General features: G+C 35.8%; 1 protein-coding gene across 4 annotated transcripts in view; it reads right to left on the bottom strand.

Moving 5' to 3' along the window:
• The window catches only part of tln1 (talin 1), a 94630-nt gene that overhangs the window by 47054 nt on the left and 29130 nt on the right, over positions 1 to 18446 (bottom strand). For all 4 annotated transcript variants that reach the window (XM_067398386.1, XM_067398389.1, XM_067398387.1 and 1 more), the window contains exons 2-15: positions 14073 to 14235; positions 11884 to 11981; positions 11386 to 11515; positions 9934 to 10086; positions 9509 to 9651; positions 8900 to 9027; positions 8005 to 8065; positions 7409 to 7513; positions 7158 to 7313; positions 4151 to 4252; positions 2368 to 2444; positions 2041 to 2221; positions 1649 to 1762; positions 1133 to 1241 (exon numbers count right to left, since the gene is read on the bottom strand). In XM_067398386.1, coding sequence (XP_067254487.1) covers positions 1133 to 1241; positions 1649 to 1762; positions 2041 to 2221; positions 2368 to 2444; positions 4151 to 4252; positions 7158 to 7313; positions 7409 to 7513; positions 8005 to 8065; positions 8900 to 9027; positions 9509 to 9651; positions 9934 to 10086; positions 11386 to 11515; positions 11884 to 11981; positions 14073 to 14202 — 1687 coding nt within the window. In that variant the 5' untranslated portion in view covers positions 14203 to 14235. The remainder of the gene's footprint in view (positions 1 to 1132; positions 1242 to 1648; positions 1763 to 2040; positions 2222 to 2367; positions 2445 to 4150; positions 4253 to 7157; positions 7314 to 7408; positions 7514 to 8004; positions 8066 to 8899; positions 9028 to 9508; positions 9652 to 9933; positions 10087 to 11385; positions 11516 to 11883; positions 11982 to 14072; positions 14236 to 18446) is intronic.

The raw sequence follows: 18446 nt of genomic DNA, 5'->3' as shown, positions 1-18446 counted from the left end.
AAAGACAAGCAGTGAGAAATTAGCAATGAAAATATTTGGATACAGTTATTGTTGCGGCTGACCTTATAGCATATATATTTGCAGGAGTTTCCATTTGAGACGCAAAATTTATGGGAGGAAAGTATTTTAATTAATAATGCACTGTGATATACTAAGGTTTGTGCTAGTCTGGTATTTACTGGTATTTGCAGTGGTCGACAGTAACAAAGTATTTTTACTTTGTTACTGTACTTAAGTACATTTTCAAGTATCTGTAATTTATCTGAGTATTTTTATTTTACATTCCAAAGCATAATATTGTACTTTTTACTCCACTACATTTCATAAAAATATGCCTTTTCTGCTTATTTTCAGCTGACGAAATCATCACCCATTCAGAAACACAAAAGCAATGTCCGCAAAAAGCAATGTCCGATTCATGAACGAGCTGATTCTTTTCAATAAACTTGCTAAATCGGTTTGCAGATTGCACTGAACGATTCATTGGTGAATTGGACTGATCTGACTGCATTTGTTCTCAAGTAAAACAACTCACTGTTTCAAATGATCTGGTCAGAGTGAGTCTCCAGTTAACAATTCACTGAATTCACAAGTCTGACTCAAAATAAGCCAAAAACTGGAGATCCTTGGAGCTTAAGTGTGCGTGCGCTGATGGAGCGAAAAGTACCTTACTAATGCCTTTTCAGTTTTTAGGATTTATTTTAGTAAATGAAATCATATTTAGGTCACGACTATTCTATTTCAGTCTGAACAGGGCAGGTTTTAGGTAAAAAAGTAAACATATTGTTAAAATAAGGCAAATTAATGCCCATGAACAGACAGTGAAAGAATTTTCTCCACTCATATTCAATACCTCTGGCATTATTAGAATGCCAGAGGTAGATGCGTTGCGTTGGTCATGATGGAAATGATCTGCTGCGTCTGTGTTCTTTAATTTGTGCTTCGTAAGTAGATCAGCCACAGAATTAAACACAAATCAGTGTATTTATGCGATTGTGGTCTCGTGCTAATTTGTCGTTTAATAAATCTGGCCCTAAGTGTCTTTTGATCCTCAATAGATCAAGCAAAAGGAATGCTGAAACAGCCAGAATGTAGGACTGCTGAATGGAGCATGTCATTGTGAGTGTGTCACCTGCAGTCAGATTGACCATGGACGCAGTTCCCGCAGTGATGGCATCCACCTGAGAGTGAATCTCATGTTTGGACTCGTCCATTTTGTTTTTCCTCCATGCTTGAGATGCCTAAATATCAGAGAGAGAGAATGTTTAATACAAATACTAAGCAAATTCATGCATGCATCACTTTACAGCAAAGTCAAAATGTTTCTTTCCACATGTTATGTGCATTATATCATCTTTGCACACATCTTCGTCAAAATCTTTTCTAAATTTCTTTCTAATAATTCATTTAGAATTATGTCTAATAATAAATTTTTTTTTTAATAATTCAATTCATTCCCCAGGCCAAATCTGACCCACACATAACAGGAACATACAAACATTTTTAAGTTTCAATAAAAATATACAAAAATGATTTTTTCACCCAGATCAAAAAAGACCCGGAGAGAACACTAGGGTATACAAACACATCAAATTTAAAAAGTTACCAAGACATTTAAAAGATATATTCATATAATAATGCATCTCACCGCATCAGTGCCCAGCGGAGGCAGGGCATCAAACTCATCGAGAGAGGCCTGAACTGCCTGTACCGCCTGCATGCTGGAGTTAATGGTGCCAGTCAAAGCCTGCTGAGCTGATGTCTGCAACAGATACAGAGAACATAGACACCTCACCGTACAGCCCAAACAAACGGCACTGAACACCATACAGACAAGACAGGAAGAATGATTACAACAATATAGGCCAAGAGACACATCTCATGTTCTTCTCAAGAGCAGAGCCCATCCTTTGTCTTCAGAAAAGATTTGTTCCTGAAATACAATAATTTATGCGAGATGCGACTTGGCAGATTATGTTTGTGGTAGTTTATCCACCCACTGTAGTTTCAAAGGTGTTATTGTGTAGGTGTATATCTGACCAGAGGGGGCATGTGTCCTCTGTGCATTTGCCCACTGGTGATGTGCTGTTTGGCCTGTGGCATGGAGCCCATCTGGAAACTCTCTGGACCTCCGGCACCAGAGCGGATGATGGCTGGCAGAGCAACAGAGCCCGTCTCCACCTTCCCAACCTTATTAAACTGCTGCTGGAGTACTGTTGACCTGAAGCATAATACCTTGCAGGTTACCATCAGATCTAATGCCATAACTGAGACTTACATTTTTTTTTACATGTCTGAGAAACAGCTACTGTGTTTTTGTGGAGCAAAACCAAACTACACTCCAATGAACTATGCAAAGAGGCTCACTTTTTGGGAGACACCGAGTCCTCCAACATGGTTGATTCCTCATCGCCCTCCATGCCGAAGTGATCTTTGCTCTTTTTCTGCAGATAAAGAGGTTTTCAGTGAATTGAGGAAAGATACTTGAGAGAAGGACCTGAAAGAAGCACTTTGTTGCCAGAGCAGATTGTGTCTTTCTCTAGAATGGTCAAACATAAAGGTTTGTTGAGGAATTCCTCACATTACAGAGAACCAACGGCAGCAATTTCACATGGACGCGATATGCATCCATGAAAAATAAGACTGACAGGATGAGAAAAAGATCTGCTTGACAACTGTATATTCTCCAGTACTTAAGGAAATTGTTGAAGATATCTACAAAGGAATTACTAAGACTTCTCCAAGATACGCCTCAGAGTTACGCAGCATTGTTGTGAAACGCAAAACTTGCTTGTTATGAAGTATGTTCATGTCAGGGGGTGTTGCTAATGCAAGACCAATTTTAAAAAGAGCCATTAGGAATTTGCAGAAGTCTCTTGCATAGCCACAAAGTCTGGTTCACAATGCAGTTAATTCTAGGCATCCCCGCTTAGACAGATAAAGACCTCTGTCAGTAGAGAAAAAACATGTATTCAAATAATGACGCATCAGTCTAGGCAAGTGGTTGTATAGAAAAAAAAAAAATTGTGGAAAATGTCTACACTTTCTGCATGTACAAAATTAATAAGTACAGATCATTTCAAAGACATAACTCAGAACAAAGCAGAATATAAATATATAAATAAGTGTGTTTACGTGCAAATTTTTACCCAATTATGCTTAAGCCAACAACGCATGTGAATTTAACTAATTTCATAATTTATGATCTTTACACAGTTATTGAACAAAACTGAATCAACACTGAACTGATTTCAATTGAATCTTGTTGTCCAACTGACTCCTCAATTTTTAATTCTTCACAAATTACATAACAAATAGAATACATGGAGTCATACACACAAATTATTAGATTTTGATGCCACTCCCGGGAAATAACCTGACTGTCTTGTAAATGTGTGTAAATGAGTTATTGGTTTGCACATAAACCAGGACAGTGAGTTATCAGCGCATTGATGTGCATGTAAATGTGCTCAACGTCTCAAAGAATTGTCTGAATTAGTGCTAACAAAAAATTAATCTTGATTAATCACATCCAAAATAAAAGTTTGTGTTTACATGATATATGTGTGTGTACTGTGAATATTTATTATGTATATATAAATACACACATGCACATATTATATGTATTTAACAAAATATATTTAACATAAATTATATTTATATATAAAATATTTATATTTATATATAATAAATATATACACATGTACGTGTGTGTATTTATATATAGATAATAAATATACACAGTACATATATTATATAAACACAAACTTTTATTTTGGATGCGATTAATCTTGATTTGAATATATTTGAAAGATTTGATGCCACTAACTTGAATAACTTTGTCAAATCCAGTAAATAGTTTTTCCTCAAAAGCACTCAATGTATCAACCTAGTACCATGTAAACCTAGTACTGACTTACACAAAAACCTATGTGCCCTTATTCCAAGAAGTTGTGTAACGACAGCCAATCAGACTGCCAGATATACAATGCACTAGTTTCCAGTTTTGTGTGCAATGTGCATCAGTACAAGTATGTACATGCCTTCTGAGGGTGAGACTAGTCTTGTGAGTCTAATTAATATGTGAAATCAAAAAGTGGTTAGGCTTCTCATGATATATTAAATTTTAACATTGGTCATGGCATATTACCTTTTTGAGAATGATGTCGATGTAACCAGCGATAAGTTGTGCGATCTGTTCTCCTTCAGTGGTCTGAACGGAGTAATAACCATCCTGATAATCTCCAAAGTCCTGAAAAAAGAAAGATTGGACACATGACATGAAACTCAAAATGGAAACAAAAACAACAATAACAGTGTAAATAAATAATACATCAAACTATAAAACACGTAACAGTAGTTTGGATGATTTATTCTTACAGAAGCGTACGTCCTCCCTTCAGCATTTACAGTCAAACCTCGACACCTTGAACATTTCATTCATTAAAACAGTTTATTCACTATAATTAAAAAAAATTATAGAAAAAATAAATTTTTTCTAACTGTGTTAGAAAAAATTAATCTTAATTTTGTCAGATAACACTTGAGCAAAACATGGTCAGGTCAAAGTATCTGAATAATTTTTGGTTCCAAATTTTTATCAAATTTTACTGGTAAGTCCACTTTATGAAGAATTTTTGGGTATAATATGTCACAGTTTACTTTATTTTGCTATCCTCACAAACTAGTGTCCTGCACCCACTAGTAAAAAATATCAAAATATCAAAAATGTCTGAATAATTATAGGTTTGACTGTAGTTATTAATAGTGTTGTTATTGTTATTGTACAGTGGACTGCACATTCATTCATCAAGCAGTATAAAATGGTCTCAGGTTTAGGAAAGGAGGACTCTTCTTAATATTCATGATGAAATTACAAAGCAGGCACAGAATAAGTAAAAAAAAAATCATGTCAAATATATTGACTTTGTCTGAGTATGTAGTTACAAAGAGGAGGAGGACAGAAGAAACTGTCAAGTAATTATTGAATTGATTCAGCCTTAACATGATCAATAAGTCTGCAACCTGAATACTGAATTACTGCTGCACTCCAGGATGCAATTACAACCGGCCAAAATGTCATCCCTCTTCCTGATTCAAGGAGCCAGCGTTCAGCACTGATTACTGCTTCAGCTCTGTCTATTACATGAAACAGGAACTAATTAAAGGTCTGCCGCAGTAAGCCAGGCTTTATTATTCCTGCATTTGTCTAAAGATATCATTAAATCACAAAAATTTTTATATAAATAAATAAATAAATAATTTTAAAACTAAATATGTGTTTACCTGCATAACATGTGACCATTAACTGACATCAGAGAACGTGAACATGCGAACATGTGTTGTTAAATTATTTAAATATTAATTTTACGGGGGTGAAAAACATTAAACATTCCTGCCGCCACTTTTACATCAAGAGGGGCTTTCGTGGAGGAACCTTTTGGTTGAAGTACCCGGATTTTGCCATGCTCGAACTAGGAATGATTTTTAGTTAGCTCCTACTTCAGTAGGGTCCAAACCAGCACTATAGGAACTATAAGTGATGTAAGTGAGCGTTGATTGGTCAAACACATGTCAAACACCGGCACCCAGCATTTTTAAAAAGCTGTGTAAAAATATTTACTTCATGAACATGGAAAACAGGGATAACGGCATTTGCCTGTTGTCTGCAGGGTTGTGTTCTTTTCTCCACCTCGATTATATGTAATACTGAAAGTTGTCATAGGAGATTTCGTCTCTTAGTCTTTCAGTCATGTAAATTATGCATTCCATCTCTGTTATCATGAAACCCACGACACACAACAAACGGCTCCGATCATGGCATCCTCCATCCAACGGCTGTAAATGCTGCGCTTAAGGATGCCGCTGTTGGCTGCATCAGAGTTCTTATTCCCGATGCGAATGCAACCAGGAACATGGCCCAGGGGAGAAATTAGTTCTCGGGGAACTATCCTAGTGGCTAGTTCCTATAACTGAGTTCCTAGAACTATTCGGTGTGAAAGCCCCTGAGTATATTCAGATTTGTATTCTTTTTTATAATAAAAACAAAGGACAAATGTATATTAAGATGAATAGTTCCTGTTTTTTTATTTTGTTATGGCTTAATCCTAGTTCACCCTAGTTGTTTTTCAAGCTATTCAAGCCTTTGTGCAGAGTGTGCTAACCAGTAATAGTTTTGTGATGTTCCTTTTATAGTGATATTCAATATCTTTATTATATATTTCAATAACTTTATTACTTAATTTCTACCTTATGATTCACATCGACGTCTACAGGAAGTTTGATTCACATGTCATGAAATATTTTTAGCTCTGACATCAAGGGCACAATTACATAAACTCTTGTGATTTATGAAGTTTGTCCTTAGAAGCAGTTTTTATTTTTTTACAACAGATTTTTTTTATTTCTCTTAACCAGGGATTTTTTGTCAGCCAAACCAATTGAAGTACACTGAGATTTCAAGAGATATATACTTGCCGTGATAACAAGGAAAAAAACATCACATGAACAAAATAATGGTTTATTCTGCAAAAACAACACTGAGATCTCTTCTCTCCAAGGCAATTCTGTCATCATTTACTCATTTACTCCCTCATGTTGTTTTAAACCTGAATGACTTCCATTCACCTAAGGCAGGGATGGATAACTCCGGTCCTGGAGGGCCAGTGTCCTGCAGAGTTTATCTCCATCCCTGATAAAAACTCACTTGCCTATAACTTTCTACTAATCCTAAAGACTTTGATTAGCTGGTTCAGGTGTGTTTGATTAGGGTTGGAGCTAAACTCTGCTGGACACTGGCCCTCCAGGACTGGAGTTGTCCATCCCTGACCTAAGGATTTGGCTGCGTGGAGTACTTTCACAGGATGGATGGACATACAAATAAAATATTATCAAAAATACCTTCATTTGTGTTCCAAAGATGAACAAATGTCACAAGGGAGTAAATGATGACAGAATTAAAAACTAACTTTTTAATTATTACAATCTAAACCAAACCCTAAAGGTGCTAACCAAATCAAACTATAGAATAACCATGAGAACCATGTTCCACCTCTAGTACACATCATATCCATGGTGTCAGATCAGATCAAATGTGAGTTACTATCAGAACACAACAGAAAGCACAGCATGTGTATGTATAAGGAGTGTCTTGGTACCAGGGTGAAGCTCTTGGGAGAAGCTGCCCAGCGTTTGATGTTGGTCAGACTCCATTCCTGTATCACCTCTTTGGTCTTCTCATCCACTCTCATCACACATTCTTTAGTGATGCCCAACAAACGTGGCACAAGCTTATTCTTTCCTTTCATTTTTTCCTATAAAGAGAACAAACTTTGCCATTAGCACAAGAAGACAGGATCATGCTGTGCCATTTATTTTAGAGCACTATTATATCGAGTGAGTTTATTACCTTGACTAAGAAGAAGGACACGCCATAGGTTTTCAGAGATCTGGCTAGTTTGACGTAGCTGACTTTGGCTTCAATCTCTGTCATGTTTTGGTAGTTTTTGTGTGCCTTAAAGAGAAGGGTATATCATTAAATTTTAATTCACTTTCACTCAACAATGATGTATTTTCATAATTTTATAGACCTTTACAGGTCAATATAACAACACAAACAGGGAAAATGTATTTTTTGCACAGAGCCCTATTTTTTGAGCAGTATGTTTTTAAGCCCAGTGCTATGTCATATGTCACACATGCTGGGCAGGTGGAAGGACGATTGGATTCTCATGCAAGCATCTAGGAATAATTGGATAGCCAAAACTGTGCAGGCGAAGGATAGATCGATTGAGTCCTATTATACATTCTATTCTCTGTCAAGTAACAGCAATAGAAATTAAGACATGTTTTCACTGTTTTCACTATTACAGCCTGCTTATGAACATGATATCTTTTTTCATTTATATTGCTGTTGTCTGACAGAATAGAATGGAACCTCTAAACTGCACATGTACACTATGTATAGAACGTAGTTCTACACCTAACATAGGTACTTAACCTCACCTGGAAGATCCTTTTCTCGCCCTTGTTCTTGACGTACTCTTTTGGCAAGAATTCTTTCAAACTGGATAAGACAGACAGGAAGCAAGAATTAACTACTGGTTTTGAAGAATTGCAGCAATTTGTTTTTAGTGATGTGATTACATATAAATTAGTTTTTATTAAATGACTTTTAATTATTTATTATTTACAACAGGATCTGCATTTTCATGGGTTTAAATAAAATATTTTTATTACAAGAGACAAAAAAAAAAAAAAAAAAAAAAAAAAAACACAACTTGATTTTAAAAAGCCAACAAATTTGCAACAGCTGAATGTAACATTTTTGAAATGTCAAACATGTCAGTCTCGGAGTAACATGTAATTTAAGCCAAGAAATAAACTTAATTCTGTAAAATAAGTATAATGAACTATGTAAGAAGCATTTTGAACGTCTCCAGCACATTTTACAATTACCCAAAAATCAATCATAGTTCACCCCTTATGCATGTTAGCACGTCCGTCAAAAACTTGTCAAATGTCAAATGTTTTGAGTTTATATGTAAATTTAATCAACATCGAAGCTCGACAAGTGAAATACGAGTGCCATAGAGACTGTGTTTATCTCGTCAATGATGTCACTATTTTCATTAAAATATATTGTTTAGGAAAATATGATGAGGAAAAAGTAACACTGCAATATTTTGGTAATGTAATAACCATGTTTTTAGAGGAAGATTAATGTAGAAAGAATTTATGCAAATATTTCAATCAAAGTATTTTGAAAATTGACCCCTTGCACTAAATGAGCTCAACTGCTTTTAATTTTGAACTGTAAATGTAACCATGAATGAAGGGCCCTGGTGCAGGTTGTTGCTGTGGGCCCTTGTAAGGATAAATAAAAATGTCAAGAGCTCACTCAAGGAATCCAGGTTTGTGTTTAGACTCATTGTGGTCTCCAAACTGGATCTGGCACTGGTATCCGGCAAACTCACAGGCCTTATCAAAGGAGACAGGGTGGGAACCGTTCAGGATGTCATCACGGGCCTGGAATACAAAAAATTACATTGTGCATAAATGCAACTGAATTTGAACAAAATGAGCAACAACCTGATAGAACTTACCAGGCAGAACATAATACATTTCTATCAAGAAGTGATTTGTCTGTCCACACTAAAAGCAAAAATTATGCACGATGCAGTACAATACCAATAAGACCATATTAGGATAGCAGGATTTAGTAAGATTTTAGACTAATGATATTTCAATGTGAATGTGGGCTTCTCTCTCCCATATAATGCCACAGAAACAGAAACTAACAGAATGCCCTGCCACTAAGAATAAAAACATGGAGAATATCTGCATGAAACAGACTTTGATCCAATGAGAAACAAGCTTTCCTTACTCAGAAATTACTGACAAAGTGAAAAACAACAAATGTGGGACTTGATAAACTCCACAGATATAATTTTTAAAGATGACACAAAGACATGATTATGATGTAAAGGTGATGTACTAAGGTCCTTACCTGCACATAGAGCAGGTTGAGCTGTACAGGGTCCCTAGAATCCACATTCTGGTCCGAGTAGAAGAACTTTCTCCTGAGAAGCAGCATCTCAGACTCCTCGACACCCTGCTCTCGCAGTGTCCGCCCATGATCCAACCAGTTCACTGAATATTCGATAAAATACAGCTCCTTGACATCAGTAAATTCATCAAGATTCAAGTTTGGACACCCTTGAATTTCTTGACAAAACTAAAATTTGAATTATGTATTTTTTTAATGTATTACTTGGAATGCAAATTGAAGAAAAGCAAGCAACAAACACCCAGATTATGTGAGAATATACATTTGATCAATTGTATGTAATATGTATTGTACCGAAGACCTTCTAAAATAGCAAACAATAAACCAATATTTGTTTTATTCATTGTAAGCCGAATGAGACATACACTCATCATCTGTGTGAAGTTTCTGTTTGAGTTTCTCCATTTTTTTGTCATCCCTCAGGAGGGTCTTGTCTTTTTTCAGTGTTCCTGTGGTCTCTTCCTTCTTTTCCTCTCCCACATCACGGACCAGTGAGTACTCATCATAGTTTGTGATGCCTGAGAAACCAAAAGTGTTTTACCATCTCAAAACATTCAAACTGTTTCTCAAAGGTCATATTGGTGCAATTGAACCTCTAACGATCATTTTTTACCTCCAATAATCATTGACCTGTGTGACATTTTCATTTACATTATATAGTCTTAGCAAACTCCTGCTGAGTATTCAAGATAGACAGTGTTTCCACTACAAATGCAGTGTGGTCACAAACACTGATGAAAAGCTCTTCTGTTCACAAAACATTTTAGACCCTATTTCTACCTGTACTTAGCATTGACCTTTGTAGATAGCAAAAATAGCTGTCTGATCACTGAACCCTGTGGTACCCCAGTGATGAGGGCATTCAGTGAGCACATCAAGTTAATCCAGCTGACTTGGTAAAACCAGTTATCTATGTATAATATAAATCAGTTATAGTAAGTAAAATGTTGACATGTAGTTGCAAAGTAACTTTTTGTTAGTAAAATGTCTAAAGTGGACCATCGACAAATTATAAGTTACTTAGCAACTACATGTCAACTAACTCTCATTAGAGTATTAGTAGACTGTGATAGACCGTTATGTTAAGGTTCAAGTGAATAGAATAAGTTGCAAAGTTACATATAGTCAGTAAAATGTCTGTTAAATAAAAAGTTAGCAGATATTAAGCAGACAGTCTAGTAATACTCCAATGAGAGTTGTAGAATGCAGTTGTAGAATGTCTAAAGTAGACCATGTGAAGTGATACCTAAACCAGGAAAGCTCTGGCCTAAAAATGACTAAAAAGCAATCAGAATAGAGTCACTTTCAGGACTGGTTAGTCATAAGGGGCCGGTTGCACCAGCTGGACGTAAAAATGTTGAGACACCGTTTGCGTTACTATGGTTATCAATTTGAATATATTGGCTCCAACGAATAGTGAAACAAGAAAAATTATTGAGCTATTCAGTAAGTATATGCAACATGCTGAAAAAAAATCTTTCAATAAATTTGCTGTCTCCATTTATATATATATAGCATCTAGAGGATTGGTCCAGTCTCTCATTACTCTTTCGCTGATCGTGTAGCCTTTATACCAGAGGTGCCATTGTTTCAACTTTTTTATTTATCTTTATTTTCACCATGGAAACAAGTCTAGACTTCTCACTTTACACCTACCTTTGACTAGGCGTAAGATTTAGTCTCAGACGTGCGAAACGCCCAGATAGTGCAACAGGTATTAATTCTACGCAGGACTTACAACACATTTTACGTTAAGCTTAGTCTTACGACTGGGTGTACGTCCAGCTGGTGCAACCGGCCCAAGCACATTAACTTACCTATTCTGGCACAGATGGTCATTAACATGTCACTGACGATTTTTGAGTCATCCACCATAACTGTTTTAACAGTTCCATCCAACATGCGGATCTTCAGGGGTCTCTGTTTCTTTTTGTACTCCAGAGTGTCCTAACACAAACATGTAATCACGAAATATCCTTTATATAAAACCAAGCATATTATGTTATGCATCTCTTAGGTAAAGGACAGCTTTTATTTGACAGATGCTCCAAATTAATTACAATTACATTTTCTCAGTCAGCATGTACTGGCAAAACATTTGCCATTGTTAGAGCCATGCTTCACCAGTTACAGATGAATACATTTTTCATGGACTGATTTTTAAAATATTTCAAAACATATTATAAAATATGTCAGTCTCATCAAGTCAGTCCCGAAGCAATTATACAATCATCGCCCATGAATACCACACCTTTAAAGAGATTTTAAAGAGATTCCACTCACAATTTCAAGTTGATGAAATAATCTACACTCACCCCATTTCTCAGCATGTAGTAGTCCAGAGCTTTGCCTGCTTCCAGCCAGATGCCCTTTTTTGGGTCTTCATCTGACAGGAACAGGCCATAGTCACTGGCTGCAAATAGACAGTAGAGATAGTCGGCAGTTAGTTTTACAACCTGATATGAACACCAAGATCAGAGGGTGCACTAACTGACCATTTTGTGAATTTTACAAACGCATCATTCCTAATGCTGTTGATCTTTCTGACATAACATTTTTGCATCTTAAAAATGTAAAATGCAAAGCAGTGGAATGAAAGAAAAAAACCCTGCAACATCTAGAGATGTGTTGTTTAAAAGTTAACCTTAAATAAAGTGCCGCTTTTTAGGAACGTTGCGGCATGTGCAAAAAGCTGTGAGACATGAGCACAATGGGCAAAGATGTCTGTCTAGTTTGTGTTCACACAGAAAAACAATGGAAAAGCAGTGCAGTGGAATGAACGGCTCCAGTTGGTTCTTGTTTGTCCTTTATGTACGCACTATAAATCATTGTCCACTTCTGTCATGAACAAGAACAACTTGAAAATTCTCCTTTTGTCTTGCACTGAAGAAAGATATTACAGCATTGGAATGACATGAGGAGGAGTCAATTGACGCACATCTAAAACGCATTACCATGAGAGGTATGTAATATGTACTCTTGAAAATTTGCAAAATTGCAGCTTATCTCTGCACTGTGCGCATGCAAATTCCAGTGCGCACACTACTGTAGTCAATTAAATGGCAGGCCAAACAAAAGGCATTTTCAACACTGAAATGTACATGGATTTATTATAAACATATCATTAAATGCTTTTTGGACTAAATAAAATCTAAATAAAAATGTTCATATTTTATTACTGTTTTATTAGTTTACTTGTCTTTAATAATCTTTGAAGTAGTTGTTTTCGATGTGATATTGAAACTGGAATTGAGAATTGTCATTGGCCCGACTAGGCTTGTAGACAGGGGAAAAAAGAGCCATGCATAAATTACATATTTTAAATTTAAACTGGCTATTGACTGTGTTTCAAGCACCAGAGACATAGTTTAGATTTCAATAACCTTTAGATTTTATTTTCCTCAAGTGATTGTCAATTTAGGAATTTTTTTAACTTAAATTTGGGCCCAAATTACTGCTCAGTTTATGTAAACACTGACTATAATTTTGAAATGGTGATGGCAAGAAAGATTTTGAGGTTTTTAGATAGTGTCTTCCAAACATAATGCGGCAACTGACAGACGAGCTATTTAAGACTGCTTTACATCCCACATAAGCGGTTAAGTTTGGACGAGAGCAGTCTGTTAAAGAGACGAATGACTCACACACAGGTTAAGACAAGTATGTGGAGCGATTCTGAGGCCTATTACATAACAGCTGGGACCCAGCCGCACCCTGATACAGGCCCATTATAGCACCACAGCACAAACTAGATTTACGCTTGATTTCAGTGGTATGTTTTGGCTTCTCTGGTACTTTTTTTCCTCTCTTCACTCTTTGGAGGGAAGCGAATTTCTGGTGGATCAAATACTAAAAAGGGAAAGATATTATGTTAGGATTTTCGCCAAAATGGATAATTTTTCTAGTGTTGCTGCCAATGACAGCTGTAGGCTATGCATTAAGAAGTGTTTATGAAAAAAACATATTGAATGTCTTAAATGTGGGAGAGAGAAAGATTACCAGTGAATGGCAAATTAATATGGACATGGAGGAATGGATTTCACGTACAGATATACAGATATCATATAGCTGTAACGCTTGTTGCTGGAATCTTATCGCATCGTGTCTGGTTAGGACATGGGATAAGGACTTATTTTTTTCCTTCTACTTTTTTTTTTTCATATGGAAAATGATAAAAGTTTCAAACTGTGCTTTAGATCCACCACTTTGTGTTACTGAATTTTGCAGCTGATCAATTTGACGTGAGCCATAAACATTTCAGCCATAAAATGCTTAATAACATTGACATTCACAAGAAAACTTCAAAGGCTTTTGAATTTTTTTGTCTGAATTTTACAGCTTTTCGACATCAGTATAACTTGCTTGTCTCAAAAGTGTTTCTGTTGAAGCACAAGACCAACTTTACTTTTAAGAGCACAAAAGTGCATGTTTAAACACAGGTGGGTCCAGAGTTTTACACCTCCATCTCTGTCAATGGAAACATGATGGTTATGAGTAGACTCACGCTGGCCGAGCTGTGCCTCTGGGACTCTCTCCCTGATGATGCGACAAGCGTCATACACCATGGTGGAGGGCTCAAACTGCATGGTCTTCACCACATTCCCCACCCCGATCTTCAGCGACAGCGCCACCATGACTGACACTACGGGACTGTGCCACTGCTACTCCTGCAAGACAAATGTACACCAAACAATCGGTCAACACTCTTTTCAGGCTAACATGGTGATGTTAGTGATGCTTTAGATTATCCAATGCTCACTTCTAAAAGTATCACTAAAGTTTATATACAGTACAGTGGCATGGCAACTTTAGCTATTATTGATTTGAGAAACAGATTGCTAGACTTGTCAAAGTAACAATTATTTAACAACTATTAAAAAACATTTAAGAGTTCATCCTGTTTGGTAGATTAATTCAATATTTATGATTTTTTACAAATTGTATACATTGCTATGTACAATTTATTGTGCGTTCTTTCCATTTTTCTGTTATTAATTCAAATATGACCTGTTATACGTGAGAAAAAGATACAGACAGATTGAACTTCCTTCTTACAAGGGGATTTCACTCAGAGATTTTATCAGAAACAAGGAACAAAGTAAGTCCTTTTTCACTTTTACTCGAGCTATTTTAAATAAGAGTGAAGTGAGGTAAAGACACGCTATCACATGATCACTTACTCTTTCATGTAAATCCACTAAAATCATTAATAATTCCACTTGCTTTGGCAAGAAAACAAGTCTGCACGTCAGGACCAAAACAAGATGCAATCATGCAAACAATACCACAACAGAGAATCCAAATCAGAAAGAAAAACAGTGCGAGAAAACAAGCGTACATCTTCTACATGAAGTCAAGAAATAAGAAAAAATATTCCAGAATGAAAAGCCAAACTGTTAACTCTGAAGTTCTAATTATGTTTGTCTACTCATATCCTTTCGTGTACATAGAAAAAAAAAAAAAGCTATGGGAAAACACCTTGGAAGTAGAGGAATGCTGGAAAAGAGGAAACAACAGCAATGTTGGATATGAGCTATAATAAATCACAATCTTTGGAAAATATGAACTTTGTTGAGATGATGAGCAGTCATTGAAAGAATGAAGATATAAAAGTGTAGAAGAATCAGAAACTACTGGCATCATAGTAGTCCCTCTCATTCACATTACACCAAATGTATAAAAACAGGAAGCAATCATTGGTTAGAAACTAAAAATAAAATAAATATAATTTTTGCAATTTATATTCAGGATCTTTTCCAAAATTTGGTCCCAGTTTAGTACAAGGCTGCATGTTAAAAATATATTCGGCAAGAAGAGCGATGGTGGAAGTTTTAGGGCAGGGCTATATGGAACAAAAGTCATATCTCAGTATTTTTAGGCTGAATGGAGATATAGAATATATACCTTGGTATTTTCTACAAAGTGAGCTAAATATTCATTTTCATTTCATAAGGCACACCATGGGTAAATCAAACTTGAAAAGTGCTTTGTTTTGGCAGAAGACATTTCGGGGTTGTGAAGTCTTCACGGCTGAGGCCGGGGTTTCATGTACTAAAATATACTCCTATTGTCACCAACATTAAATTGTAGTGATGAACCAAAATTTTGCCAACTCAAAATTATTTTTTAGTTTCGGCTGACATTTTTGGAGAGCCAAAATCATTTGCCGAAACGGTGATGATTAGTGCTTCTCTGACAGAGTGATATATTTTTATTTAACCTGTTGTCTTCATTACTTAATGTATATTATAAATCTGTCATGAAATCCAAGTTTTCATTCCAGCCACAATTTAAATGTTTATATTTCAACAATAAATTGGAGGATAACAATTTTATGTCATTAAAAAAATTTTATATAAAAACTGCCTTATGTGCAATTAAAATGTTTATATAAAACTTTTATCTAAGTGTTAATCAATTAATCCAATTTATTTAGTAATTAACAAATAAACATTATTTTTGGCAAAAATTGTAACTGTGGTTTTGGTGTTTTGGTGTTACTAGGAAGTTATTATAACTAGGAAAAAAAAAGTTCCACAAATTCCTGGTGAGACTGATTGTGAGAGTTACAATACATCACTTAATACATGTGAACTGTTAGATTTTGTTTTAAGGTTCAGTATTCCATGATATATACACCCGTTAAATCTTTATCAGATGGTATTTAGTCATTTCCTGTAAGGTTGACCTAAGAACACTGTCACCAATGTCACAAATCAAGTCTGAACGACAGTGTGATGAGACAGTGGTGAGGTCAGCTGTGTTTATAAGCTATGCAGGCACACAGAGAGTGAACACATTCCTGAGGAGGCAGAAGTGTGTGTGTGTGTGTGTGTGTGTGTTCACTGGGAGATCAGTACACACACTTCTCTCAAGGGAGGAGAGTGGAGGCCTTCCAGCAGCCCCATCCTAGCTGTGTCTCTGTGTGTTAGGGAGGAGTTGAGGATGGACACTTTTTTTTTCACATATTTACAGCATTCCCCTCATAGTTCAGTGTAACGCTCCTACCAAAACAAGGTCTTGTAAAGGAAGGAAACAGCATAATTCTAATATAACAACATACCCCCAACATAATGCCACTAGGGATGTGCAAAACATGGCTAGGTTGTCTAAATAACTACTCAACTGGTTGGTGACATGCATATTTTTCATGGCACTACAGTCACCAAAAGAAATTGCAAAAATGAACACTTTTCCAAAAAGTTTCTCAAACACTATCAGCTATTCATTGGACAACCATATATTCCTGTCCAAAACTCACTCCTTGTCAGTATTTCTTGTCAAAAAAAAAAAAAAAAAAAGGATGTTGCACAAGCACTATCTTATGTCGGTAATGATAAAATGACACTGATAAAAACCAAACTTTTCTGGTAATCGGCAGCAAAGACTAAGAAAAGGGAAATAGCTCCATGTGTCCATTGACCAAAAAAAAAAAAAAAAAAAAGCAAAAATGTAAAAACATAAAAATTTGTACTATAAATTTAGTTCTTTCATATCCGACAGTAATGTAATGTAATGTTATATATAAATATAAATATATAAATATATGTTTTAATACTGTACATATATTAATATAAACGTTTTCTGAGAAATTACATTTGTGTAACGTTTTAAGTTCTACTAACTTTAGTTAAAAAATGAGCTAGTTTACTTAAATGTTTTGAGTATTCTGAACTTATTGAGTTTTGCAGTGCTCCTGTTCTGTCATTATTGCTTTGTAGCAATGTTAGTTTTTGCTATTGTAACTTTATTACTTTGAGTTTGATGAACTTGAACCATATAAGACAATCAGTTTCCTCAAACCATTTAAAGGCGAAGTGTGTAAATTTTAGCAGCATCTAGCAGTGAGGTTGCAAATTGCAACCAACGGCTCAGCACCGTGCTCACCCCATCATCAAAATGACAACTCGACATGCGGGGGGGGACCCGTGGTGTATGTAGATAGAAATGGCTCATTCTAATGTAATAAATACATAACAGTTATGTAAGGTCTTTATACACCACTCAAAACATAGTTACGTATATCATATTGCATTTCTGTCAATAGATCCTCCTAAATTTTACACATTGCACCTTTAAGCAGCTATAGTTGTTAAGACTTAGATTTGTTCAAGCTGAATGAGTGGAACAAACTTAAAATCTTTAAATTGAGTTTTCTCTAATGATTGACTAAGGTTTTAAAACTTAAATGTCTTAAGGCAATCGGTTTCCTCAAACGGTTTGAGTTACCGTAACTTATCGAGTTTTACAGTAAGCCTGACAACATTCCTAATAAATTCATCTTCTAACCGTTACATTACGGTTAATTATACGATTTAAAAAAGTTTGTTGTAACCTTGCAGTTCAGCTTCAGGAACAGCATGCCTGTGTCTGGACCGAAGGAAATGAAACAGCTGAACAGGGAACTCTATTAATGAAGATCCCTCGGTGTGCATGTAATGGCCAGTCTGAGCTGTACTCCTTTCTATTTACATTTTGTTTATTGTATTTATTCCATTTATCCTTTAATGATATGAAGAAAGAGCAGATGTGGGTTAATTTTATAGAAAAAAATAACAGACGGGGTAATATATTGTGTATTTCAGTCAGCCATCAATAAAGGGTGAGGAAGAAAGAAACAAGTGGACAAAAGCACTGGCCCAAAATGTTGAGTAAGCTGTGAAGTAGGGCTGTGCTATTAATCGAAATCATAGTCAGCATGCATGAAAAGCATTTTCCTGCCAGCCCCCTCAGTGTGTAGTATGAATGCAGCGTGCCTAAATCTAGCACAAGAACAGAACAGAGCGTGTTCACTGTTACAACATGGAAGATAGCACAGAAACAGGGAAGGAGAATTCAGGGCAGGATAAGGACTTGGCCAAAAAAACAAAAAACAAAC

This window comes from Chanodichthys erythropterus, chromosome 10 (assembly GCF_024489055.1).
Source record: "Chanodichthys erythropterus isolate Z2021 chromosome 10, ASM2448905v1, whole genome shotgun sequence".
In the NCBI taxonomy this organism is placed as follows: Eukaryota; Metazoa; Chordata; class Actinopteri; order Cypriniformes; family Xenocyprididae; genus Chanodichthys; species Chanodichthys erythropterus.
The sequence above is the reverse complement of the archived record's forward strand: the minus strand, read 5'-3'. Positions and strand labels throughout refer to the sequence as shown.